This window comes from Salmo salar, chromosome 10 (genome assembly GCF_965601325.2).
Source record: "Salmo salar chromosome 10, fSalSal1, whole genome shotgun sequence".
NCBI classification, from domain to species: Eukaryota; Metazoa; Chordata; class Actinopteri; order Salmoniformes; family Salmonidae; genus Salmo; species Salmo salar.
Window position 1 is genome coordinate 109,093,980 of NC_138300.1, and position 27,827 is coordinate 109,121,806.

Here is a 27,827-nt window from a genome sequence, read left to right on the forward strand (position 1 = left end):
GCTGTCTTCAACCAGGATCTCAGCGATCACTGCCTCATTACTTGCCTCCGTAATGGGTCCGCGGTCAAACGACCAAGCCTCATCACTGTCAAACGCTCCCTAAAACACTTCAGTGAGCAGGCCTTTCTAATCAACCTGGCCTGCTTTTTCAAACAGAAATTTGCATCTTGTAAGACTAACTCCAAAAAGTTTTGGGACACTCTAAAGTCTATGGAGAATAAGAGCACCTCCTCCCAGCTGCCCACTGCACTAAGGCTAGGAAACACTGTCACCACCGATAAATCTACGATAATTGATCATTTCAATAAGCATTTTTCTACTGCTGGCCATGCTTTCCACCTGGCTACCCCTACCCCGGCCAACAGCTATGCACCCCCTGCAGCAACTTGCCCAAGCCCCCCCGGCTTCTCCTTCACCCAAATCCAGACAGCTGATGTTCTGAAAGAGCTGCAAAATCTGGATCCCTACAAATCATCTGGACTAGACAGTCTGGACCCACTCTTTCTAAAATTATCCGCCAAAATTGTTGCAACCCCTATTACTAGCCTGTTCAACCTCTCTTTCGTATTGTCTGAGATCACCAAAGATTGGAAAGCTGCCGCGGTCATCCCCCTCTTCAAAGGGGGAGGCACTCTAGACCTAAACTGTTATAGACCTACAGTTGAAGTCGGAAGTTTACATACACTTAGGTTGGAGTCATTAAAACTTGTTTTCAACCACTCCACAAATTTCTTAACAAACTGTAGTTTGTTAGTTGGTTAGGACATCTACTTTGTGCATGACACAAGTCATTTTTCCAACAATTGTTTACAGACAGATTATTTCACTTATAATTCACTGTATCACAATTCCAGTGGGTCAGAAGTTTACATACACCAAGTTGACTGTGCCTTTTAAACAGCTTGGAAAATTCCAGAAAATTGTCATGGCTTTAGAAGCTTCTGATAGGCTAATTGACATCATTTGAATCAATTGGAGGTGTACCTGTGGATGTATTTCAAGGCCTACCTTCAAACGCAGTGCCTCTTCACTTGACATTATAGGAAAATCAAAAGAAATCAGCCAAGACCTCAGAAAAAAATTGTAGACCTCCACAAGTCTGGTTCATCCTTGGGAGCAATTTCCAAATGCCTGAAGGTACCACGTTCATCTGTACAAACAATAGTATGCAAGTATAAACACCATGGGACCACGCAGCTGTCATACCGCTCAGGAAGGAGACGCATTCTGTATCCTAGAGATGAACGTACTTTGGTGCGAAAAGTTCAAATCAATCCCAGAACAACAGCAAAGGACCTTGTGAAGATGCTGGAGGAAACAGGTACAAAAGTATCTATATCCACAGTAAAATGAGTCCTATATCGACATAACCTGAAAGGCCGCTCAGCAAGGAAGAAGCCACTGCTCCAAAGCCGCCATAAAAAAGCCAGACTACGGTTTGCAACTGCACATGGGGACAAAGATTGTACTTTTTGGAGAAATGTCCTCTGGTCTGATGAAACAAAAATAGAACTGTTTGGCCATAATGACCATCATTATGTTTGGAGGAAAAAGGGGGAGGCTTGCAAGCCGAAGAACACCATCCCAACCGTGAAGCACGGGGGTGTCAGCATCATGTTGTGGTGCACTTCACAAAATAGATGGCATCATGAGGGAGGAAAATTATGTGGAGATATTGAAGCAACATCTCAAGACATCGGTCAGGAAGTTAAAGCTTGGTCGCAAATGAGTCCTGCCCTCAATCCTATAGAAAATGTGTAGGCAGAACTGAAAAAGTGTGTGCGAGCAAGGAGGCCTACACACCTGACTCCATTACACCAGTTCTGTCAGGAGGAATGGGCCAAAATTCACCCAACTTACTGTGGGAAGCTTGTGGAAGGCTACCCGAAACGTTTGACCCAAGTTAAACAATTTAAAGGCAATGCTACCAACTACTAATTGAGTGTATGTAAACTTCTGACCCACTGGGAATGTGATGAAAGAAATTAAAGCTGAAATGGAATGATTTATCTACTATTACTCTGACATTTCACATTCATAAAATAAAGGTGTGATCCTAACTGACCTAAGACAGGGTATTTTTACGAGGATTTTTCAGGAATTGTGAAAAACTGAGTTTAAATGCATTTGGCTGAGGTGTATGTAAACTTCCGACTTCAACTGTATATCCATCCTGCCCTGCCTTTCTAAAGTCTTCAAAAGCCATGTTAACAAACAGATCACTGATCATTTCGAATCCCACTGTACCTTCTCCACTATGCAATCTGGTTTCCGAGCTGGTCATGTTTGCAGCTCAGCCACGCTCAAGGTCCTAAACGATATCATAATTGCCATTGATAAAAGACAGTATTGTGCAGCCGTCTTCATCGACCTGGCCAAGGCTTTCGACTCTGTCAATCACTGCGTTCTTATCGGCAGACTCAATAGCCTTGGTTTCTCAAATGACTGCCTTGCCTGGTTCACCAACTACTTCTCAGACAGAGTTTAGTGTGTCAAATTGGAGGGCCTGTTGTGCGGACCTCTGGCAGTCTTTATGGGGATGCCACAGGGTTCAATTCTCGAGCCGACTCTTTTCTCTGTATATATCAATGATGTTGCTCTTGCTGCTGGTGATTCTCTGATCCACCTCCACGCAGACGACACCATTCTGTATACATCTGGCCCTTCTTTGGACACTGTGTTAACAAACCTCCAAACGAGCTTCAATGCCATACAACACTCCTTCCGAGGCCTCAAACTGCTTTTAAATGCTAGTAAAACTAAATGCATGCTCTTCAACCGATTGCCGCCCGCACCTGCCCACCCGACTAGCATCACTACTTTGGATGGTTCTGACTTAGAATATGTGGACAACTACAAATACCTAGGTGTCTGGTTAGACTGTAAACTCTCCTTCCAGACTCACATTAAGCATCTCCAATCCAAAATTAAATCTAGAATCGGCTTCCTCTTCACTCATGCTGCCAAACATACCCTCATAAAACTGAATATCCTGTCGATCCTTGACTTCGGTGATGTCATTTACAAAATAGCCTCCAACACTCTACTCAGCAAATTGGATGCAGTCTATGACAGTGCCATCCGTTTTGTCACCAAAGCCCCATATACTATCCACCACTGCGACCTGTATGCTCTCGTTGGCTGGTCTTTGCTAGGTAAAGCCCCACCTTATCTAAGCTTACTGGTCACCATAGCAACACCCACCAACACACTCCAACAGGTATATTTCACTGGTGATCCCAACAGCCAACACCTCCTTTGGCTTCCTTTCCTTCCAGTTCTCTGCTGCCAATGACTGGAACAAATTGCAAAAATCTCTGAAGCTGGAGACGTATATCTCCCTCTCTAACTTTAAGCATCAGCTGTCAGAGCAGCTTACCAATCACTGCACCTGTACACAGCCCATCTGTAAATAGCACACCCAACTACCTCATCCCCATATTATTATTAGTTTTTGCTCTTTTTTCACCCCAGTATCTCTTCTTGCACATCATCATCTGCACATCTATCACTCCAGTGTTAAATGAAAAATGTTAATTATTTCGCCTCTATGGCTTATTTATTGCCTTACCTCCCTAATCTTACTGCATTTGCACACACTGTACATGTACTTTTTTTCTATTGTGTTATTGACTGTACGTTTGTTTATGTGTAACTCTGTGTTGTTGTTTTTGTCGCACTGCTTTGCTTTATCTTGGCCAGGTCTCAGTTGTAAATGCGAACTTGTTCTCAACTGGCCTACCTGGTAAATAATGGTAAAATAAATAATAAAAAAAACAACAACTATGATAGCTGAGTTTCATAGGTTCTGAACTAATTTTCATACCAAAAGTTTTAGGGTCCATACACAGATTGGCTACATACTGTAGCTAGCTACACATCCATAGGCATATAGTTATTTTTATCCTCCACTACACAATAAGCAAATAAATAGTTAGCTAGCTATGTTACTTCAGCTGTATTGCAGGACAAATATAAGCAAGGCAAGCTAACACAATTGTACATTCAATTTGCAGTAAATGCTTTAGCTAGCTAGATACTTTACATCCACTGTTTCACAAGACGACAGCCTGGTTTTCTGGTTTTCGCCAGAGTCCCTAAAACATTAAACAACACAAATGATATATTCATTCTCATGTCAAAACACTAGCTAGCTGGCTAATGTTAGACATTCAGCTAACTTGCTAAATAGCGATTTTTGTTAATTAACTTCATGACAAAATATGCACAAACATTTGTCTCTACATTTATTAACATTCCTCTCAATTGTACATTTTTTGCTTGACTTGTTATGATGTTATAACTACTTACATTTGCTTCCACCGTAATGTTTTGTCAGCCACCTTTGCTGAAGAATGTCACCAGGGACAGGTGGCTCGTGTCAAATTCATCATTGGAACCACTCGATATGATTGGTCATATAAATACCTTGGGACCCAAATGCATAATGAGTGCTCTAACTCCCCCTTGTGGTGGTCTGGAGGAACGAAGCCGTGCCGCTGGGTATCTCTAAGTCTCACGGTGTAAGCTCGCAACTTTTAAAGGAGGAACCACTGTAGGCCTATTTTATGAAAATGTTCCCTTTCAAGCTAAGCGGTTATCGAAAAGGAGAGAGCTGGAAAGATTTTTCAAATACATTGAGTTATTACCATTCTCAATTGATGTAAAAACTGAATTTGTTTGCTTGCAGTTTGAGGTGAAGAAAACATTACTTTGAGAAGATCCACAGCTCATTAGTGGTTGTGTGTTAAGTCAATCCGAAATGTTACCGACCTGCTCGATTCGGTCTTATGTAACAAAAGGGTGTTTTTTAGCATTGGATAAAACTAGACTTGGAGTAAGACAATTGAATATTATACACTACAGTTGAAGAAAAATGGGAAAGTAATTCTGCTTTGAAAATTGATTAACTTGTAACCTCACTTTTGAGAAAATGGCACTTGAATGTTTTGATACACATACTGGAGAGCTCATTTGGCCCATTTGGCATTGTTCACACCCTGTTAAGCCTCAGCCCCACCTTTTTCTTTAAGGATTCACATGTGAGGCCATGTACTAAACTGTGAGTAAAACAACAGGCTGCATGACATCAGCAGCCTCCAATAAATCCATCCGTTAAAAATGAATTTTGTATATTTATTTCAATCTAGCAACTAAAAGCTACTTTCTAAACAATGTTTTGGTTCATTTCTAGCTTGTTAGCTAGCTACCTAATGTTAACTTAGCTGGCTAGCCAGTTAAAATAATCGCCATAACATAGATGACAACGTTGTCGTGACTTTACTTTCATTAATCTGAAGATTTATGTATCTAAACAGTCTATATATGTTTAATTGTTACCGATTTTAAATTCATCATGTAACAATTAACTCATTAGGATCTGGGACACCACGAGAGCGGTTCTTTAAAGAGTTACCATCTCCCAAATTAAACTCTGAAGGTCTACCTATTACATCCATAAACAGTCAACTTATTAATCATAACCTCGTATCATGTCATCATTCTGAACAGTTGTAAACCTCCTTGCATCTGCAAAAACCTGAGCCTCACTTGTGATTCAGTACTACACAAATTGGTTTAATTTATTTACTTGCTAACTAAATGGTTACACAGGATAAACATACACACTTAATACATAAGAATCAGGTCCCTAGCGGACTGACAACAATATGGCTACTTGTTACGAAAGACATAGTGAGAGAGAGAGAGGGACAGAGACACTTAACGTTGGTACATTTAGAAACTACTCACTTATACTTTCCACACGAACCGCCGTCCACTTGGAGTCAGAAATCATGAATGCATTTATGTGAAAATGCCTTGGTTCGCTTTGTATCTCTCTGAGCGGGTCCTCCTTGGAATTGCCGTTTTTGCGGCACGCTTGTAAGGCTCTGATTGTCCAAAATGGTTCCTCTGTTGTTCTCCTCTGCAGTCTTCCGATATCCGGTGACTTGTCGTGTAGTTATAGTTTATTCAACTTCCATTCGCTCTGGAAGATGCTTCTGTGAAGATAGGCCAGCCCTGTCGATGGTTCCCAGTGGGGTGATGAGAGTAGCGGAATACAATGGTTTGAAAAGAGTAGTAGAATGGTCCCACTTAAATTCGCTTTTCTAGATACTTTACTTAAGACAGCTAATCAGCCGTACCAGTGATTGTCCGGGAGGTAACTTTATCGTCTCTACCTCATGTTGAGATTGAGTTCAAACCACTTTAAACGTAAGCTGCAGCTCTACGTCTCTCTGATCTGATATGTTAATTATTAACCCATTTTATACAGTTCGTTCAAAAGGGGCGGTTCTGTCAGGTTGACACGCTCTCTGACCTCACTCAAGGGGGGCGGTGACTACTTACTGTGCACAGTTATAGAAACAATTTCCTCTTACAGTTTCTAAAATCACATCCCTCTCTTAACAAAAACACTTTAATAATTTTTCATATAGCATGCACAACGCAGAGGATGGAAACTTCGTACATGTACGTATACTTGTCAAGTTACAGTATTTCCTTTAACATTTTTTAATGACATTACAAAATAACAACCAAAACGGCATTTGTGTTATTTTAGGTCACCTCTGACCATTCCCCACGCCAGGAAAAGTATTTTTAAAACAAAGCACATTCCTTGTGTGAATTTGGAGAGGGATGTCTGAATGTTCTGTCCTTGATTTACAACAGGGTGTGAGGTGTTAACCCGCACCAGTTCCTTCCCCCCTTCTGTGGGTGAGGGGGGGTCTGGTTGAAGTTATTTATTGCAAAGCTGATCTGACCTATTTGGATCCTCACAGGACAGTCATGACAACTTTAGCTAATTTTTATTAATTATTACACAAATTTCAGCTTTTAATTTTACATTTATTTGTAAATATTTCTTAAAACATAATTCTACTTTGACATTAGGGGGTATTGTGTGTAGGCTGTAACAACAAAATGCGGAAAAAGTCAAGGGGTGGGATTACTTTCTGAAGGCACTATCTGTCTGAGTAGTGTTCTGTATCAACAGCAGCGTATCATCCACCCGACGACTAGAGATAAGACTAGAGTTGTTAAAAAAAATATATATCACAGGCTTGTTTAAATTCTTGTGTTGTAACAAGGTAAACTGGGTATTAGTGATTTAAATGTGATGTTGTGTAGAGCAGTCTTCTTTCTACTACTCTAGGCTGTTTCAATTGTCTTTACTGGATCTTTGCAGAGTGCTCAACTCTGCTCTCTAGACCTCTTGTAGTAGATTGTGCCTATGAGAAACCCGTCTCAGCAAGGTTTAAGTAAAGCTTTTGAGCTCGGCAGCCATCTTAATGGCAGTGTGTGGATTAGAAAGGATAAAAGTTGCTTACAACATTGGAGTGGCTGAATTCCTAAGATGTGTTGGCTTCTGTAAGTGATAGCTATAGGCTTAGAAAGTGAACTGTTAAGATGGTAAGGGGAGTTTTTGCCTCTACAAACTGGGGTGGTTTTGACCGTGTAACTGCTAGTGACAATACGAGTATTGCGATACTCGTTAGTATCGTGGCAAGGAAACAAAGCGGATTTAACTTCTTTAGGAAACGAACATCATTATGTTGTCATCCAGAGTCACATTATTTATTTTCCAAGCTATAGACTACTATCTTACTTACAACAGGTTTTTAAAGGACTGAAGAGTTAGGTCTGCGTCGTGTTTTTATTTTTGATATGGTCACAGCCTTAGTAATTTCTGAAATTCAATCACGCTAGTAAGGATCTTCAGTGACTAGGCTAACGATGATGTAATCCTTCCACAGGTGGCATCGTTTAGGAAGGTTGGAGCACACAGACAAAATGGTGACCATTCCTGAGTACTATGAGGGGAAGAATGTGCTGATCACAGGGGCCACAGGCTTTATGGGAAAAGTCCTACTGGAGAAGCTGATGCGGTCCTGCCCTGGAGTCAAGGCTGTGTACGTCCTTGTCCGGCACAAAGCGGGCCACGGTCCCCTGGCCCGCATCGCAGACATGATCAACTGCAAGGTGAGAAGAGCTGGAGAAGGGGAAAGGTCTAATGGGGTAGCCAAAGAGGAATGTTCTAGGGGGGTAGCCAAAACTCTGTAGGCTGTGTGGGGTGATGCGTCATAAGTTCTTGACTGCTTGTTACGGAAACTTCGTAGTTCCACAGCCCACACTCCATACGGTCTTTACAATTGGGCCATGGAAGACCACAATGTAGGCAAGCCTAAGTCTTACTAATGGAATTGCTTTCTTGGAGTGCTTTCGAACCAAAACGCATCCCTCCACCTACAAATTGATTTCATAAAAGAAAAACCTTGAGAAGGCTCATTTTAGCTTATTGGCTGTGAAAGTGGCATGAAGGAGTATTACAACTCTAGTACAACTGTATTTGTTTTTCAGCTTTTTGACAGGTTACGAGATGAGCAGCCAGACTTTGCTAAGAAGATAGTGGCTGTGAACAGTGACCTCACCCTGCCAGAACTGGACCTGAGCAAAGTGGACCAGGAAACGCTTGCTGACTGCATCAACATAGTCTTCCACTGTGCTGCAACCATCCGATTCAATGAGCCTCTAAAGTGAGCCATTGTTTCTCTCCTGATACTGCTCCACAGAACGTTGTTTCACTTCTGCTCCCAGAACCTTGCTGGACAGTGCTGCAATTTCAGATTTATCTACAGTGATCTTGGCTCTTCACTCACACTTGCTTCTCCTGCAGGGAAATTACTCTCACATTTTTACTAACCCTCCGGACGTACCTACCTATTGCTTAGGCTTTAATAAATATAAATATATATATATACATACACACACACACACACACACAGTTGAAGTCAGAAGTTTACATACACTTAGGTTGGAGTCATTCCATTTGAGTTCTGTTATACTCACAGACACCATTCAAACAGTTTTAGAAAATTTAGGGTGTTTTCTATCCATATGTAATAAGTATATGCATATTCTAGTTACTGGGTAGGAGTGGTAACCAGATTAAATCGGGTATGTTTTTTATCCAGCCGTGTCAATACTGCCCCCTAGCCCTAACAGGTTAAAACTTGTTTTTCAACCACTCCACAAATTTCTTGTTACCCTGTTAGGGCTAGGAGGCAGTCTTGACACGGCCGGATAAAAAACGTACCCGATTTAATCTGGTTACTACTCCTGCCCAGTAACTAGAATATGCATATAATTATTGGCTTTGGATAGAAAACACCCTAAAGTTTCTAAAACTGTTTGAATGGTGTCTGTGAGTATAACAGAACTCAAATGGAACGGCCAAAACCTGAGAAGATTCCATGCAGGAAGTGGCCTGTCTGAGAAGTTGTGTTTCATCTTGGCTCTTTTTATTGAAGACTGAGGATCTTTGCTCTAACGTGACACTTCCTACGGCTCCCATAGGCTCTCAGAGCCCGGGAAAAAGCTGAACGATATCGAGGCAGCCTCTGGCTGAAACACATTATCGCTTTTGGCAAGTGGCCGATCAGAGTACTATGGGCTTAGGCGCGTGCCCGAGTCGACCGAATGCTTTATTTTCTTTCGTCTGTTTACCTAAACGCAGATTCCCGGTCGGAATATTATCGCTTTTTTAATGAGAAAAATGGCATAAAAATTGATTTTAAACAGCGGTTGACATGCTTCGAAGTACGGTAATGGAATATTTAGAATTGTTTTGTCACGAATTGCGCCATACTCGTCACCCTTATTTACCCTTTCGGATAGTGTCTTGAACGCACGAACAAAACGCCGCTGTTTGGATATAACTATGGATTATTTTGAACCAAACCAACATTTGTTATTGAAGTAGAAGTCCTGGGAGTGCATTCTGACGAAGACAGCAAAGGTAATAACATTTTTCTTATAGTAAATCTGACTTTGGTGAGTGCTACATTTGCTGGGTGTCTAAATAGCTAGCCCTTTGATGCCGGGCTATCTACTGAGAATATTGCAAAATGTGCTTTCACCGAAAAGCTATTTTAAAATCGGACATATCGAGTGCATAGAGGAGTTCTGTATCTATAGTTCTTAAAATAATTGTTATGCTTTTTGTGAACGTTTATCGTGAGTAATTTAGTAAATTCACTGGCAGTGTTCGGTGGGAATGCTAGTCACATGCTAATGTAAAAAGCTGGTTTTTGATATAAATATGAACTTGATTGAACAAAACATGCATGTATTGTATAACATAATGTCCTAGGGTTGTCATCTGATGAAGATCATCAAAGGTTAGTGCTGCATTTAGCTGTGGTTTGGGTATATGTGACATTATATGCTAGCTTGAAAAATGGGTGTCTGATTATTTCTGGCTGGGTACTCTGCTGACATAATCTAATGTTTTGCTTTCGTTGTAAAGCCTTTTTGAAATCGGACAGTGTGGTTAGATTAACCTCTTACATCTAGACGTTCCGCTAGCGGAACACCTGCTCCATTATCCAATGATGGGCGTGGCGCGAAATACAAACTCCTCTAAAATACAAAAACTTCAATTTTTCAAACATATGACTATTTCACAGCATTTTAAAGATAAGACTCTCCTTTATCTAACCACACTGTCCGATTTCAAAAAGGCTTTACAACGAAAGCAAAACATTAGATTCAATCGGTCTTCCAAATGGTCAATAACCCCAAGCATACTTCTAAAGTTGTGGCAAAATGGCTTAAGGACAACAAAGTCAAGGTATTGGAGTGGTCATCACAAAGCCCTGACCTCAATCCTATAGAAAATTTGTGGGCAGAACTGAAAAAGCGTGTGCGAGCAAGGAAGCCTACAAACCTGACTCAGTTACACCAGCTCTGTCAGGAGGAATGGGCCAAAATTCACCCAACGTATTGTGGGAAGCTTGTGGAAGGCTACCCGAAACGTTTGACCCAAGTTAAACATTTTAAAGGCAATGCTACCAACTACTAATTGAGTGTATGTAAACTTCTGACCCACTGGGAATGTGATGAAAGAAATAAAAGCTGAAAAAAATAATTCTCTATACTATTATTCTGACTTTTCACATTCTTAAAATAAAATGGTGATCCTAACTGACCTAAGACAGGGACATTTTTACTAGGATTAAAAGTCAGGAATTGTGAAAAACTGAGTTTAAATATATTTGGCTAAGGTGTATGTAAACTTCTGACTTCTGCTGTATATACACACACACACAGTGCATTCAGAAAGTATTTACCCCTTGACTTGTTCCACATTTTGTTACTTTAGACTTGATTAACTAAAGTTGATTAAGTTCATTGTATTCCTCATCAATCTACACACAATACCACATAATTGCAAATTTATAAAAAAAAAACTTTATTTACATAAGTATTCAGTCCTTTTGCTATGAGACTGGAAGTTGAGCTCAGGTGCATCCTGTTTCCATTGGTCATCCTTGCGATGTTTCTATAACTTGATTGGAGTCCACCTGTGGTAAATTCAATTGATTGGGCATGATTTGGAAAGGCACACACCTGTCTATATAAGCTCCCACGGTTGACAGTGCATGTCAGTGCAACAACCAAGCCATAAGGTCAAAGGAATTGTCCGCAGAGCTCCGAGACAGGATTGTCTCGAGGCACAGATCTGGGGAAGGCTACCAAAACATTTCTGCAGCATTGAAGGTCCCCAAGAACACAGTGGCCTCCATCATTCTTAAATGGAAGAAGTTTGGAACCACCAAAACTCTTCCTAGAGCTGGCCGCCTGGCCAAACTGAGCAACTGTGGGAGAAGGGCATTGGTCAGGGAGGTGACCAAGACCCCGATGGTCACTCTGACAGAGCTCCAGAGTTCCTCTGTGGAGATGGGAAAAGCTTCCAGAAGGACAGCCATCTCTGCAGCACTCCACCAATCAGGCCTTTATGGTAGAGTGGCCAGACGGAAGCCACTCCTCAGTAAAAGGCACATGACAGCCCATTTGGAGTTTGCCAAAAGGCACCAAAAGACTCTCAGACCAGGGAAAACAAGATTCTCTGGTCTGATGAAATGAACATTGAACTCTTTGGCCTGAATCCCAAGTGTCACATCTGGAGGAAACCTGTCACCATCCCTACGGTGCAGCATGGTGGTGGCAGCATCATGCTGTGGGGATATTTTTCAGCGACAGGGACTGGGAGACTTGTCAAGATCAAGGGACAGATGAACGGAGCAAAGTACAGAGATCCTTGATGAAAACCTGCTCCGGAGCACTCAGGACCTCAGACTGGGGTGAAGGTTTACCTTCCAACAGGACAACGACACTAAGCACACAGCCAAGACAACACAGGAGAGGCTTCGGGACAAGTCTCTGAATGTCCTTGAGTGGCCCAGCCAGAGCCCGGACTTCAAATCAAACTTTATTTGTCACATGCACCGAATACAGGAAGTGTAGACTTTACCGTGAAATGCTTACTTACAAGCCCTTAACCAACAGTGCAGTTCAAGAAGAGTTAAGAATATATTTACCAAGTAGACTAAAATAAAAACTAATAATAACAACACAATAAGAATAACGGGGCTATATACAGGGGGCACCGGTACAGAGTCAGTGTGCGGGGCCTTGAACCCAATCTAACATCTCTGGAGAGACCTGAAAAAAGCTGTGCAGCAACACTCCCCATCCAACCTGACAGAGCTTGAGAGGATCTACAGAGAAGAATGGGAGAAACTCCCCAAATACAGGTGTGCCAAGCTTGTAGCATCATACCCAAGAAGACTCAAGGCTGTAATCGCTGCCAAAGGTTCTTCAACAAAGTACTGAGTACATTTCTGTAATGATGTTTTGTGACATTTTCTTTCTTCTCCTTCTTTCAGAGATGCTATGCTGCTGAATGTTCTAGCCACCCAGAAGATGGTGGCTCTTGCCCACAAAATGAAGCACTTGGAGGTTTTCCTCCATGTGTCCACAGCCTACGCCAACTGTGACCGGACACTCATTGAGGAAGTGGTTTACCCACCTCCTGTTGACTACAAGAAGCTCATCGACAGCCTAGAGTGAGTAAAGTTCTTTGCCGATTGTTAGAAACGGAAGCCAAGAGATTATAGTAATTTACAGCTTGGCATGTTTGACTGAGATGAAATGGAAATCATAGATAAGTAGATTTTCATCCTGTGGATTAGTTTGTAGTGGCTAATGCATAAGCTTGGTAGCTATCCCTTGTGGGTCTCTCAATATCTCACTGCATGGACTGAAACTGTGCCAAAACAGGGACGGTCTCTGATTTAAACTTCATGGAGTTTGGTTACTGATTGAGTGGCACTCACTCATTTGTGTTAGGGCAATTGGAACTGTTAAAAGGACATTTGCTTTCCTCTAAATGTTAGGTGGGGCCTCTGACTGCTCTTGCAGGTGGTGCATGGTCACCAGTTGTGTGAAAGTCAGTGTTATGTTTATGTAGGAATTTTTCCATCCCTAAGTACTACAGTAGGCATTTGCTAATTTCTTCAGAGACATACAAGTATGTGTGTGGGGAAAGGGAATTTCAGAGACTTATTTGGTTTGTGGTCTTGGGAATATATATTTTGTATTTGAGCAATATGGCAGATAATGGACCTTTTTATTGTGGCTCTGTCTTCAATGTGTTTTCATGTTGGTTAGATGGATGGATGAGAAGCTGGTCTCAGCGATGACCCCAGGGCTGATTGGAAAAAGGCCCAACACGTACACCTACACCAAGGCCATGGCTGAGTACCTGGTCCAGCAGGAGTGTGGAAACCTCAACGTGGCAATAATCAGGCCTTCTATAGTTGGGGCCAGTTGGAAAGAGCCGTTCCCAGTGAGTCTTCCCATGTACTGAGCCGGCTGTCTTCTAAGCGGTAGCTATACTGTAGCTGACTGTGGTCAATTCTGTATACTGTTCATAACATGTTTTTTCACTCTTAGGGCTGGATTGATAATTTCAATGGACCTAGTGGAATATTCATTGCAGTAAGTACCTTAAAAAATATGTTCTCAGTATTTTTATATATTTTTTATTTCACCTGTATTTAACCGAGTAGGCTAGTTGAGAACAAGTTCTCATTTACAACTGCAACCTGGCCAAAATTAAGCAAAGCAGTTCGACACATACAACAACACAGTTACACATGGAATAAACACACATACAGTCAATAATACAGTAGAAAAAGTCTATATACAGTGTGTACAAATGAGGTAGGATAAGGGAAGTAAGGCAGTAAATAGGCCATGGTGGTGAAGTAATTACAATATAGCAATTAAACACTGAAATGGTAGATGTGCGGAAGATGAATGTGCAAGTAGAGATACTGGAGTGCAATATGTAAAATGCTCAGATCGCAATAATGCGATCATGACCATTTCAAAGGCTGCTGATTTATAACCTGAGAAACCACATTCCCATCACCTGGTAATGAACCTAGCACTTCTCTGCCCTGTATAGGCAGGAAAGGGGATCCTGCGCACCATGAGAGCGTCCAACAACGCGGTGGCTGACCTGGTACCTGTGGACGTGGTCATCAATACCACACTGGCTGCTGCCTGGTACTCAGGCTCCCAGAGACACACCAGGTCAGTCTCACACACACTGCAGCTGTCATCTGTAGAGCTGGATGAATAATGTGATTGTGAAATGCAAATATTATTTCAGGTTTCTATGGCAGGCATTCTATTTTGTTCCCCTTTATCCCCGCAGGCCTAAGAGCATATTGGTGTACAATTGCACGACAGGCAGCATCAACCCGTTCCACTGGGGTGAAGTTGGTATGAAACGCTCCTCATATCTTATCCAAATACACTGACTGGATTTGTTCTTGGATGCTCCCAACAAAGCAGAATGATAAATAATGATTATCAGTCATACTCTTGAGGACCCACTCTTATCACTGTAGTGAATGTGAGAAGGTTTTGGTTTACTAACACCCTCATTGGAGTGTTAGTCACCTCCCTGTAAATGACCTCTCCTGGATTTGTGTCCAGTGTACAGTTTAGTCATTTAGCACACGCTCTTATCCAGAGCGACTTACAGTAGTGAGTGCGTACATTTTCATACTTTCTTGTACTGGTCCCGCATAGTAATCAAACCCACAACCCTGGCGTTTCAAGCGCCATGTTCTACCAACTGAGCCACATGGGATCCTGTGTACATAGTCTCTGAATGCTAGCCATCTGAGAAAGATCAACAGCAGGCTTAAAGGCAATAGGTAAACTATATAACATGACTGGTATTCTTGAATAAAAATGGAAAACTGTTCCAGTCTTAGTACAATATTTGTTTAGTGCATTAAAGATGGATGACATTTTCATAGTGGCAGTTGTATAGTTCCCTTTAAGCTGTTAACCTGTTGGGTTTGTTGTAGTAAATGTCAATATATTTGTTACTCATTTACCATAGATTTTTTTATGCTTTTAAAATATTTCAGGTGAAATCACTTTGTTGTTAACATTGCATTTCTGCATTCATTAGGCTTACTTTGAAGTCTATATTTGCGCCGTTGTTTTGTAATACCCCTAGTCTCCTTCAATAACTTGTACGGTTAAAAATAATAATTGTTAAAAGCACTTCAAAGGTATTTTGTCTAAACCAAACATCTGTTGCCGCTTGTCGTACGCTTGCTGCTTAACTCTTTCTTTCCACTTTGGAGAAATTAGTGGTTGTGCCAACATTACCCCTGTTGAACCCCCTACCTTTTGTCTCTTAGAGTACCATGTTATATCCACTTTCAAGAGGAACCCCCTCGAGCAGGCCTTCAGACGGCCCAATGTAAATCTCACAACCAATCACCTTATCAATCAGTACTGGATCGCTGTAAGCCACAAGGCACCAGCCTTCCTTTATGATCTCTGCCTCAGGATGACGGGAAGAGAGCCCAGGTAAATGACACCCCACTCGGTCACACTCCATCTCCCTCCGCATTCTCGCTCAATGTAGCCCAATGTACTGAACCTGTTCCAGCGATGTCATGCTTCTGTCCAATGTCTTGGGGGGGGTAAGGGTGCATAAGCCACCCATATACCTTTTTAGAGCTGGGTTCTGCACTCTTAGCCCTCTGTGTTACCTCAACGTGTCCTGGCATTGAATTGCCTTCCTCCTGTGATGTCGTATTCTCTCTGCAGAGTACTGTATAAACATAACCTTCAAGACCAACCCCTTAGAGCAGGCTTTCAGGTGCCCAAATGTTAACCTGCGGTCCAACCTCTTTACCAATCAGTACTGGACCACAGTGAGTCACACTCTTCCCGCCCTGCTGTATGACGGGTATCTCAGGGCCACGGGTCAGAATCCCCGGTAAGGTCTACTACAGTGCCCTCTCAACCCCCTCTCCCCTCCACCACTGGGTGCTGGTTGTGTGGCGTGGTTGGTGGGGCGGAAGCAACGCCCGAACGTTTGCTCAACTTTGTCATCGGACTCGGCTGGCTGCTGACAGGCTACCGTGTCATCATGACAAGCATGGGTTCCTGTCTAAAGCATGCATCAGGAACGTTTTATTTTTGTAATTTATTTTTGTCACAGTTTTTGTTTGACCCTTTTTGCCTGGTACTGCATTTGTCATTTTTTAATGGCTCTGCTCAGATGTGGAATTTATCCAGTCGCTTTTGCTTTGTGGAATTAACCCCCCCCCCCTTTTTTTTGTTGTGATCTTTTTGTTTTTCTGAGCTGTGCCATTAAGTCTTCTGAAGTAACCTGGGAGTGATCTGCTCATCCTCGTCCTCCTCCACTCTTCAAGCTTATCTTTAAAATTGAGAGGCACCAGGGAACTAGTTTTGATTAATACCAGGTACCAAACACCTGTCCTTTATTCATTGGCCCATCAACACTTCTATTCTTGGTAGCCCTATTCCTGGGCTTAATGAAGCACATTGTGGGACAAATGTAATGCGCTGGCAGTAATTTACGATCTCACAAGCCAATGGAAACACTAAATTTATCAGTGAGTCATTGGATAGACTTACTCACAATCCCCACCTGTTGTTTAATTTAGCACCAAGGCCATGGTTCAGTCTAACCAAGTGTTTGGTACCTGACGCATACAGTATTGATCCCCACAAGTTGATCGTAAACCAGAAACATTTCAGCAATGATAAACATTTGGTAACACTTCTCAATTAGAAAATCATTTGACAATTTGTCTGTCTGAAATTCATTTGGTTTAGTATACAACACATTCTAAGGGTGATGTTACCTTACTGGAAAAGTTACCTTTTACTTTTTAAATGGTTCACCATGTATGTTGTCACCTTCCTCTTTGTTCACAATGTATCATGGAGGGACTGAGCTCTGACTACAAGCATGTTGGCTTTTGATGCAATTTGGCATGGCCATTAATCCTCTGAAGCAAGTTTGTTCATGGAACTTTAAACTTCGATTAGTAGATGCTTTCTTAATGACGACAATGTAATTAGTGCAATCAAGTTAAGCTTCTGTCAGTCAGACATGCTCAGATACCTTCCAGGATTGGACAAGCCCTCCATTCTTACTGTTCTGTGTTTAACATGTGTCAAGTCAATAATACTCATCCCAATTGAGACTGGTAGGCATTAGAAATTTCCCTATAATACTAGTATGCTTAGACTCTTATCAGTAATATATTATAGGTTGTGCTGGATTCATGCCGTTCTTTATTTAAAGATGCACTATGCAGAAATCGCTACCTGGTTGCTAACAATAGTTTGCCTAATTTCAGTTTGTGACAAAACAAGCAAGTATAGTGTAGAGAATCATTGTACCACTGTGAAATATATTTTCCATAACCAAAATATTGTATTTTCAGCTGGTTGAAGCTGGTGTACAAAACCGGAAGTAAGGTGCAAAAATTAAACTTAAGCACAGGAAGCATAGAAATAGTGCACATAGAACAGAACTAAATCTTCTTAGACTTGCTTTCAATGAAAATGACGGATCTATAACCCAAATTTCAATGTGAATTTGGTCAGATTGCCCAAAAAGATACACATTGCAGCTTTAAAGCTGTGAAAGTGTTCAGGGGTCAGATGTTTGAAAATCTGAAGCATTTTGACATACCCTTCAGTTTTATTCTGTTATCGATTTGTACAAATTGGTTCAAGGTCATATTTTCCTTGTACAAAAAGATCAATAAGTAATTTTTATCCCTTGTTCCATTTCGGCCATTGTCTGCTTAACAGTTAGCTGGAGTTAGTTTCAATTTCAGTCAAGGGGAGGATTTAGTATTTTTTTTATAATAATCTCATCCAGGGGAGGGTCATGTAAATTATGAAATTTCATTATTTCTCTGTTTTTTAGAATTAGAAGTTTGAGGCTATATCGATGTGTGCCTGATGCCACCCCTCATCTCTGATTCTCCACTGGGTGCGCATATCATTTGCGCCTATAGGCTATTTAGTGTTGCCTCAATCAACTGATCTATAGGTTACGAAATGCATGCTCGGAGAAGCACAGAGCAAAGTTATATTTCTAAGATAGCTGCTGGGAAGGTGTAAATCAAACTAGGCTGCATTACACACTGCAATGGATATTCCAACCCTGAGCCCCAGTCTGCTCTGCTCTTAATGATCAAAAACCTTTTTGTGTGCTGCTTAACCAATGGCTGTGCTGTGTAGGGCTACAGTGGCAGTTCAGGAGAGTCAAAAGTTACTTCCGAAAATCATTTTTGATTAGGCCTAGCCTAGTCAAACTACTCAGTTTGTGAAGGAGAGCGCGAAGGTGAGAAGGGGGACCGGAGGTCAAATTTGATAGCTTGCTACTACTATAATTGATTTGATGTAAAACTGTGTTTATTGCCCATTTATGTATTTATAAAGAGTTACTGAACTCATAATAAGACAGATTCAGGTAACTTACATTTTGGTGCTGAAAATTGAAGCAGCAGCCACGGACGGCACAGTCGATCTGAAATGGACAGCTCATGGTGCTGAAAGTAGTCAAATTCGAGTAGGCATAATTCATTTAAACAGTCTCCTTTTAGTTAGACTTTACTAACGAGGGCATTGTGTTAGAGCCTATTTCTTCCTATTTAAGAAATAAGGTGTAGGTCTACCTGTTTGACAGACGAAATTAGGCTATAGGCTGCTATATCCATAGATTTGTCGGTGAGTTCCTCCACCCACCATGCACTCTTTAAATAGCCTACCTCAGTGTCAGTGAAGGGCGGGTAAGGTAAAAACCAAGGTTTTAACTCGAATTGAGGTGGTTTGAGAGTATGCCATAGGCCTATCTTTTATTAAAGAAAATGGCAAAAAGCACACACCCTTGACGCTTAAGATTTTGAAGAAAATGAAACCGATCAAATTATTTAAAGTGATCTATAACAGCGCTTTGGTCGATGTTTTATGCTATAAACAAGCTTTAAAATACCTGGGAAAGATGTGACCCTCTGCATACAGGGATATCATTGTTTCCTTTGACATTCAGAGGCTGACTTTGCTTGGGAAGTAGTCTAATTCTGTCACTATCAATTGATTAAGCTATTCACTTTCTATACCATAGATGTTTAAAACCAGACAGCTTTTAGGGAAACACTTGTGAGCTCTCGTTGGGTTAAGCCATGGAAGAAGAGTCGCCAGCAGTTAAAGCTTACATTTTTCTGCGTCGGTAGACATACCCTGTCTGGGGTGGCAAGGTAGGCCTAACTTTTGAAAGTACCACGCTCAGATTCCTAATGACATCTCACATTTTATTATTTGCAAACAGGGACAGTTTCTTTGCAAACAAGACACACTGATTTGGCATTGTATAAATATGATAAGGTGAACACACAGGCCTCTTTCTGTCCATTCTTAGCATGTACAGTAATTTGTGTGCTATTAAAAAATATTCTGATATGTAGAATTATTTATAACTGCATGAAATGTTTATAAAATATAAGTATGATGATAGATTCATGCAATGCTTTTACTATAAAGGAGATATTTCCACCCCTACTCTCGGTCAAATATATTTTACTGAAGGGAGGGCCATCCATTTTCATTTGAGGGGTTCGATTTTATAAATAGTTATAAATAACGTTTACTCCCTTAGCAAAGAGCAATTTCTCAAGCAAGAATTTAGCTAGAACTGCTTGGGGGTGGTCAGAGTGGGGAGGAGAAAACTAGCTGTTATTGCAGAAAGGTTTGGAACTCTTTCTTATTGGTCTATTAACTAATTTACGTGTCACCAGGCAGGCCAAAACTCCATCCCACCAGAACGGGCAGACATTTCAGGCGGTCTTTTCAAAACTGCTCCTACACAAAATGGCCGTTATCATAATTTTTTACATTTCACAGTATTATTCCAATCTCATACAATGCCTTCAGAAAGTATTCACATCCCTTTACTTTTTCCACATTTTGTTGGTATAGCCTAAATTTTTAATTTATTACATTTCATTTTTTACAAATAACTGAAATGTCTTGAGTCAATAAGTATTCAACCCCTTAATGGCAAGCCTAAATACACTCCGGAGTAATAATTTGCTTAAGTTGCATGGACTCAATAATAGTGCAATAATAGTGGTTAACATTACAGTTTTTATGATTACTTAATCTCTGTACCCTACACACACAATTATCTGTAAGGTCCCTCAGTCGAGTAGTGCGTTTGAAACACAGATTCAACCACAAAGGCCAGCGAGGTTTTCCAATGCCTGGATAAGAAAGGCACCTATTGGTAGATGGGTAAAAAATAAAACAAATAAAATAAAAGCAGACACTGAATACCCCTTTGAGCAGGGTGAAGTTATTAATTGTGCTTTTGATGGTGTATCAACACACCCAGTCACTACAAAGATACAGGCATCCTTAACTCAGTTGCCGGAGAGAAAGGAAACTGCACACGGATTTTACCATGAGGCCCATGGCGACTTTAAAAACAGTTCGAGTTTAATGGCTGTGATAGGAGAACTGAGGATGGATCAACAACATTTTAGTTACTCCACAATAATAACCTAATTGACAGAGTGAAAAGAAGGAAGTCTGTGTAGAATTTAAAAAAATCCAAAACATGCATGCTGTTTGCAATAAGACACTAAAGTAATAATGAAAACATATGGCAAAGAAATTCACTTTTTGTCCTGAATTAGGTTTGGGGCAAACACAACACATCACTGAGTGCCACTCTTCCTATTTTCTGGCATGGTGGTGACTGCATCATGTTATAGATATGCTCGTCATCGGCGAGGACTAGGGAGATTTTTTTGGGGATAAAAATCAACTGAATAGTGCTAAGCACAGGCAAAATCCTAGAGAAAAACCTGCTTGTCTGCTTTCCAACAGACACTGGGAGACATTCTCCTTTCAGCGGGGACAATAACATAAAACACAAGGCCAAATATACAATGGAGTTGCTTACCAAGACGACATTGAATGTTCCTGAGTGTCCTAGTTACAGTTTTGACTTAAATCGGCTTAAAGATCTAGGGCAAGACCTGAAAATGGCTGTCTAGCAAAATACCATTTAAATCCCAATTTGTAACACAACAAAATGTGGGAAAAGTCAAGGGGTACTTTGTGTCCAGTACCAGTCAAAATGTTGGAGACACCTACTCATTCAAGGCTTTTTCTTTATAGTTACAATTTTCTACATTGTAGAATGATAGAAGACATCTAAACTATGAAAAACTATGAGTTCCCACATATGCTGAGCACTTGTTGGCTGCTTTTCCTTTACTCTGCAAACCAACTCATCCCAAACCATCTCAATTGGGCTGAGGTTGGGTGATTGTGGAGGCCAGGTCATCTGATGCAGCACTCCATCACTCTCCTTGGTCAAATAGCCCTTACATAGCCTGGAGGTGTGTGTTGGATCATTGTCCTGTTGAAAAACAAATGATAGTCCCACTAAGCGCAAACCAGATGGGATGGCGTATTGCTGCAGAATGCTGTGGTGGCCAAGCTGTTTAAATGTGCCAAGTCACTGACAGTATAACCAGCAAAGCACCATCACACCACCTCCTCCATGCTTCACGGTGGGAACCACACATGAGGAGATCATCTGTTCACCTACTCAGCGTCTCACAAAGGCACAGTGGTTGGAACCAAAAATTTCAAATTTGGACTCATCAGACGAAAGGACAGATTTCCACCAGTCTAATGTCCATTGCTTGTGTTTCTTGGCTCAAGCAAGGCTCTTCTTCTTATTGGTGTCCTTTAGTAGTGGTTTATTTTAATCAATTTGACCATGAAGGCCTGATTCACGCGGTCTCCTCTGAACAGTTGATGTTGTGATGTGTCTGTTACTTGAAATCTGTGAAACATTTATTTGAGCTGCAATTTCTAAGGCTGGTAACTCTAATGAACTTATCTTCTGCAGCAGAGGTAACTCTGGGTCTTCCTTTCCTGTGGCGGTCCTCATGAGCCAGTTTCATCATAGCTCTTGATGGCTTTTATGACTGAACTTGAAGAAACTTTCAAAGTTATTGAAATTTTCTGGATTGACTGACCATGTCTTAAAGTAATGACGGACTGTCATTTCTCTTTGCTTATTTGAGCTGTTCTTGCCATAAATGGACTTGGTCTTTTACCAAATAGCGCTATCTTCTGTATAGCCCCGCACCTTGTCACAACACAACTGATTGGCTCAAAAGCATTAAGAAGGAAAGAAATTCCACAAATTAACTTTCAACAAGGCACACCTGTTAATTTAAATGCATTCCAAGTGACTATCTCATGAAGCTGGTTGAGAGAATGCCAAGATGTGCAAACCTGTCATCAAGGCAAAGGGTGGCCACTTTGAAGAATCTCAAATAGATTTGGATTTGTTTAACACTTTTTTTGGTTACTACATGATTCTATTTGTGTTATTTCATAGTTTAGATGTCTTCACTATTCTACAATGTATAAAATAGTACAAATAAAGAAAACCTCCTGAATTTGTAGGTGTGTCCAAACTTTTAACTGGTACTGTGTGTATATACAGTGAGGAAAAAAAGTATTTGATCCCCTGTTGATTTTGTACGTTTGCCCACTGACAAAGAAATGATCAGTCTATAATTTTAATGGTAGGTTTATTTGAACATTGAGAGAAAGAATAACAACAAAAAACAATCCAGAAAAACGCATGTCAAAAATGTTATAAATTGATCTGCATTTTAATGAGGGAAATAAGTATTTGACCCCCTCTCAATCAGAAAGATTTCTGGCTCCCAGGTGTCTTTTATACAGGTAACGAGCTGAGATTAGGAGCACACTCTTAAAGGGAGTGCTCCTAACCACAGCTTGTTACCTGTAAAAAAGACACCTGTCCACAGAAGCAATCAACCAATCAGATTCCAAACTCTCCACCATGGCCAAGACCAAAGAGCTCTCCAAGGATGTCAGGGACAAGATTGTAGACCTACACAAGGCTGGAATGGGCTACAAGACCATCGCCAAGCAGTTTGGTGTGAAGGTGACAACAGTTGGTGCGATTATTCGCAAATGGAAGAAACACAAAAGAACTGTCAATCTCCCTCGGCCTGGGGCTCCATGCAAGATCTCACCTCGTGGAGTTGCAATGATCATGAGAACGGTGAGGAATCAGCACAGAACTACACGGGAGGATCTTGTCAATGATCTCAAGGCAGCTGGGACAATAGTCACCAAGGAAACAATTGGTAACACACTACGCCGTGAAGGACTGAAATCCTGCAGCGCCCGCAAGGTCCCCCTGCTCAAGAAAGCACATATACATGCCTGTCTGAAGTTTTCCAATGAACATCTGGATGATTCAGAGGACAACTGGGTGAAAGTGTTGTGGTCAGATGAGACCAAATTGGAGCTCTTTGGCATCAATTCAACTCGCAGTGTTTGGAGGAGGAGGAATGCTGCCTATGACCCCAAGAACACCATCCCCACCATCAAACATGGAGGTGGAAACATTATGCTTTGGGGGTGTTTTTCTGCTAAGGGGACAGGACAACTTCACCGCATCAAAGGGACGATGGACAGGGCCATGTACGATCAAATCTTGGGTGAGAACCTCCTTCCTTCAGCCAGGGCATTGAAAATGGGTCGTGGATGGGTATTCCAGCATGACAATGACCCAAAACACACGGCCAAGGTAACGAAGGAGTGGCTCAAGAAGAAGCACATTAAGGTCCTGGAGTGGCCTAGCCAGTCTCCAGACCTTAATCCCATAGAAAATCTGTGGAGGGAGCTGAAGGTTCGAGTTGCCAAACGTCAGCCTTGAAACCTTAATGACTTGGAGAAGATTTGCAAAGAGGAGTGGGACAAAATCCCTCCTGAGATGTGTGCAAACCTGGTGGCCAACTACAAGAAACGTCTGACCTCTGATTGCCAACAAGGGTTTTGCCACCAAGTACTAAGTCATGTTTTGCAGAGGGGTCAAATACTTATTTCCCTCATTAACATGCAAATCATTTTCTAACATTTTTTACATGCGTTTTTCTGGATTTTTTAGTTGTTATTCTGTCTCTCACTGTTCAAATAAACCTACCATTAAAATTATAGACTGATCATTTCTTTGTCAGTGGGCAAACGTACAAAATCAGCAGGGGATCAAATACTTTTTTCCCTCACTGTATAAAACAAATGAAAACCACTCTTGAAAAGACGGCTCAGTGCCAGCTATACCTACCTAATACCTGCCTCTTCCCTGTTACCACGGCGACCACCACACCACGGCAGGATGATGAAGACCATTACGAGGCTGCACAGGGCCATGATGGTGCTGGAGTACTTCACGAGCCACTCGTGGGTGTGGAAAACTGACAACGTCACCATGCTCATGAACCAGATGGGTGCTGATGACAAGAGGGTATGCTTTATGCCCAACCACCAGTCACACACATTAACACACTTGTAGGACCCACAGATACACACACTTCTAGGACACACACACACACTTGTAGGACACAGACACATACTTGTGTAGGACACACACGCTGGTAGAGTGGCAGACAGACGAATGGAGTATGTTTGAGATTGTAGCCGAAGCACAATTGAATGATTCAGCTTGGTTTTGAATGGCATAATTGTGTTGGATAGTCGGGGCCTGGCTGAAATGCACAGTGAATATACATTGGTCCAGAAACCTAGTGATAATGTTTCATATTGTACTTTTGTAGACATTTTTCCTCTACTACATAGTTGCTCAATGCCTATCCTGTCAATATGAAATACTCTTGATGTTTTTTTTGGTCCAGACATTCAACTTTGACGTGCGACAGCTGAACTGGGCAGAGTACATGGAGAACTACTGCATGGGGACTAAGAAGTATGTACTGAACGAGGCTGAGTCCGGCCTGCCAGCTGCACGCAAACACCTCAACAAGTAAGAGAAATGTCTCTGTTTGCGCGTGTTAACTAGACTATGCCACCTTTTTTATACGCAAGGGGAGTTCCTCGGAACTAAACTAAACACAGGTCCTTTCAAATGAACGATGTACAACAGAATTAAACAGTGCCAATGTTTATTAACACAACCAACAATACATACAAATCATAACCCCAGATACACACCCTGGCTAGGACTAGGGCTTAGAGGACACGCACAATGAATTAGTAGCAGGGCAATAAATAATACTAAGTATCCAAGACTCAAGCCTTGCATGTAAAACACCTCTAGGAGAATCTCATGCAAACTTTAGATCATGTACACTGAGGCCATTTCATTAGGTACACCACCCCATTCACAATTTATTTTCGCTCTTACAGACATGAGTCACGTGGCCATTGCTTGCTATATAAAGAAGGCATCGAGCCATTCAGTTACTGTTTGATTGAATGTTAGGATGGGCAAAAATTGTGACCTAAGCAACTTTGAGCGTGGTATGATAATCTGTGCCAGGTGCGCCGGTTCCGGTATCTCAAACTACCAGCCTCCTGGGCTTTTCACGCACGACAGTGTCTAGGGTTTATTGAGAATGGTGCGACAAACAAAAAATAGCACTCCTGGCAGGTAGCTAGCTAGCTACAGTTACCCATAGCTAGTTTTATAGTTTGATTATTTATTCCTAAAAATATGTTTTATGACGCTACGTTTTTATAAACTCCTCACTATGAGACTAAGCCAATTTGCCAATGCTAAAATCAATGTAATCTATAGTGTCATAGTTTTCTCTGACATGCCAAAAAATGCAGCCATGTTGATTCAATTTGACACTCGCATCCACTGGAGTATGACACGTGACTACAGTTTGCATTGAATTGTGGGTCATATTAACCCCACAAGTGATAAAAGTTCTTCACTTGCTCCCTCGTGCCAAAATCGAGGGCCAAGGGGGCAACGTTAGTGAATTGGACGTCCACTTAAGATGGCAATCAAACTGCATCCAGTTTCAACTGGGATTTCTCAGAGAAAGTGGCTAGCGCGAGGGCTGAGGAGGGTAAAAATAACGTTTGGCCTGCAACCCAATTGAGCAACATTTTCACTCCCCAAAGAATTCAGGCTGTTCTGGAGGCAAAGGGGGGGTCCAACCCGGTACTAGATGGGTGTACCTAATAAATTGGCCACTAGTGTATATTCACACACGTTGTAAGATGGTACACTCATGGTTGAACATGCTTTGTAAGATGGCTCACTCAAGATGAAACACGCTTTGAAAGATGGTAACACATTTGTGATAATTAGCATGCAAAAGTACACGTGAATTCATAATACTTGCCGCTGTTCTCTAATCAAAATAGCCCCCCCCAAAAGACAGCCAGCCCTGGAGGAATTGGGGAAGTGGTGCCAAAATAAGACAAATATACAAAGACTTTGTTCGCCTGCCAAGACAACCCTGAATCTCTTGCCTGAATACCAGCTCATTCGCTAAGGGCATACTAGACCAACAAAAAAAAAACATTCTACCTACTTTGCCTAAACATCAGATTTTCAGTCTGACTGAAGTCGCCCTAAAAAAGACTCAATAGTCTCTCTACAAGTCAGAATGTTGAGTACAATATTTACACTTATTTTACTGGTTGTACATGCTGTGAGTCCTTTTGGCGGAAAGAGGTGAGATGGGGTATCCACAGGAAAGTGTCGTTTACCCAACTTTTTGCGGCTCCGGTAGGTTCTGCTGCTTGTATTTTCAATCTCTTGGCTCATTGCACATGATGCACAATATGTAAACAATAGCCAAATGTAACCAAATGTAGTCGACCGAAGCAAGTTTACTTGCAATCAGCTGAAAGTGTTTGCTGTTCTGTCTGTGGTTCGGTTAGGCTCGGCCATATTGTGCAAGTGTTTATCATATTGAAAATAAAAACCGGAAATATAAACCGATATACAGACCAGCTTACTGAAGGTCGAGTTGATAACACTTCCCTGTGGATATTTTCTATCAGATTACCTCCGACGTAGGGACGAAATCATTATCTTACATGGCATTCTGAGAGAAAGAAAGAAGTTAGCTTACCCCAAAATTTGACAAACACAGCCAACTGGGTGAACAGGGATGTGCACCGTTCCCTGTGCTCCGGGGAAGAACCAAAGCTGCCTTGAGGAAGGTTCCTCTTAGGTATTTGACATTACTCACCTCATACCAGCCACTTGGTGCCACTGGCTACAATAAAAACTATCCTCTTATTAAAAATGCCCAATTGATCTTGAATAATTAATTGTCATGGCTTTGAAATTGTATTTTTTTGTTCTATGATGCACATATTTCTTTCAGTTTTTTTGGGATCACCAGCAAATCCCAATGTTTCCCTGGTATCCTCTGCTTTAAGATTCATCTTTGCTCACAAAATTCAAAGGCTAAATCTCTATTACATGTGACATCAGGAAAAGTTCTATTTAAAGGGATACTTTGTGATTTTGGTATCCACGAGTTCATCTCTCTGGGGAAGTAGATAAAGGGCTTCATTGCCAAAATCCCAAAGTATCCATTTAAATGTCCTATTCCTGCTAAACTGTATTGCAGCAGATACATTTCCCTAGCTAGTTGATGTATTTACTAATCTCCTGAGAATGCAGGTGAATACATCTACATGCAAGCTACCAAAAACAATTCAATGTATTTCTTCATTTACCGCAAACTGATCTCCATGGCAACTAGGCTCTGGTCATA

General features: G+C 41.4%; 1 protein-coding gene across 2 annotated transcripts in view; it reads left to right on the plus strand.

The window, feature by feature from the left end:
- The window catches only part of LOC106561480 (fatty acyl-CoA reductase 1), a 42,708-nt gene that overhangs the window by 10,110 nt on the left and 4,771 nt on the right, over positions 1–27,827 (plus strand). The window contains exons 2-11 of one of the 2 annotated variants that reach the window (XM_014125476.3): positions 7,761–7,986; positions 8,365–8,540; positions 12,735–12,914; positions 13,519–13,696; positions 13,804–13,848; positions 14,321–14,448; positions 14,573–14,640; positions 15,579–15,750; positions 24,457–24,586; positions 24,975–25,102. In XM_014125476.3, coding sequence (XP_013980951.1) covers positions 7,798–7,986; positions 8,365–8,540; positions 12,735–12,914; positions 13,519–13,696; positions 13,804–13,848; positions 14,321–14,448; positions 14,573–14,640; positions 15,579–15,750; positions 24,457–24,586; positions 24,975–25,102 — 1,394 coding nt within the window. In that variant the 5' untranslated portion in view covers positions 7,761–7,797. Of the gene's footprint in view, positions 1–7,760; positions 7,987–8,364; positions 8,541–12,734; positions 12,915–13,518; positions 13,697–13,803; positions 13,849–14,320; positions 14,449–14,572; positions 14,641–15,578; positions 15,751–15,993; positions 16,166–24,456; positions 24,587–24,974; positions 25,103–27,827 lie in introns of both variants that reach the window. The other variant, XM_082957366.1, reaches the window with a different exon arrangement.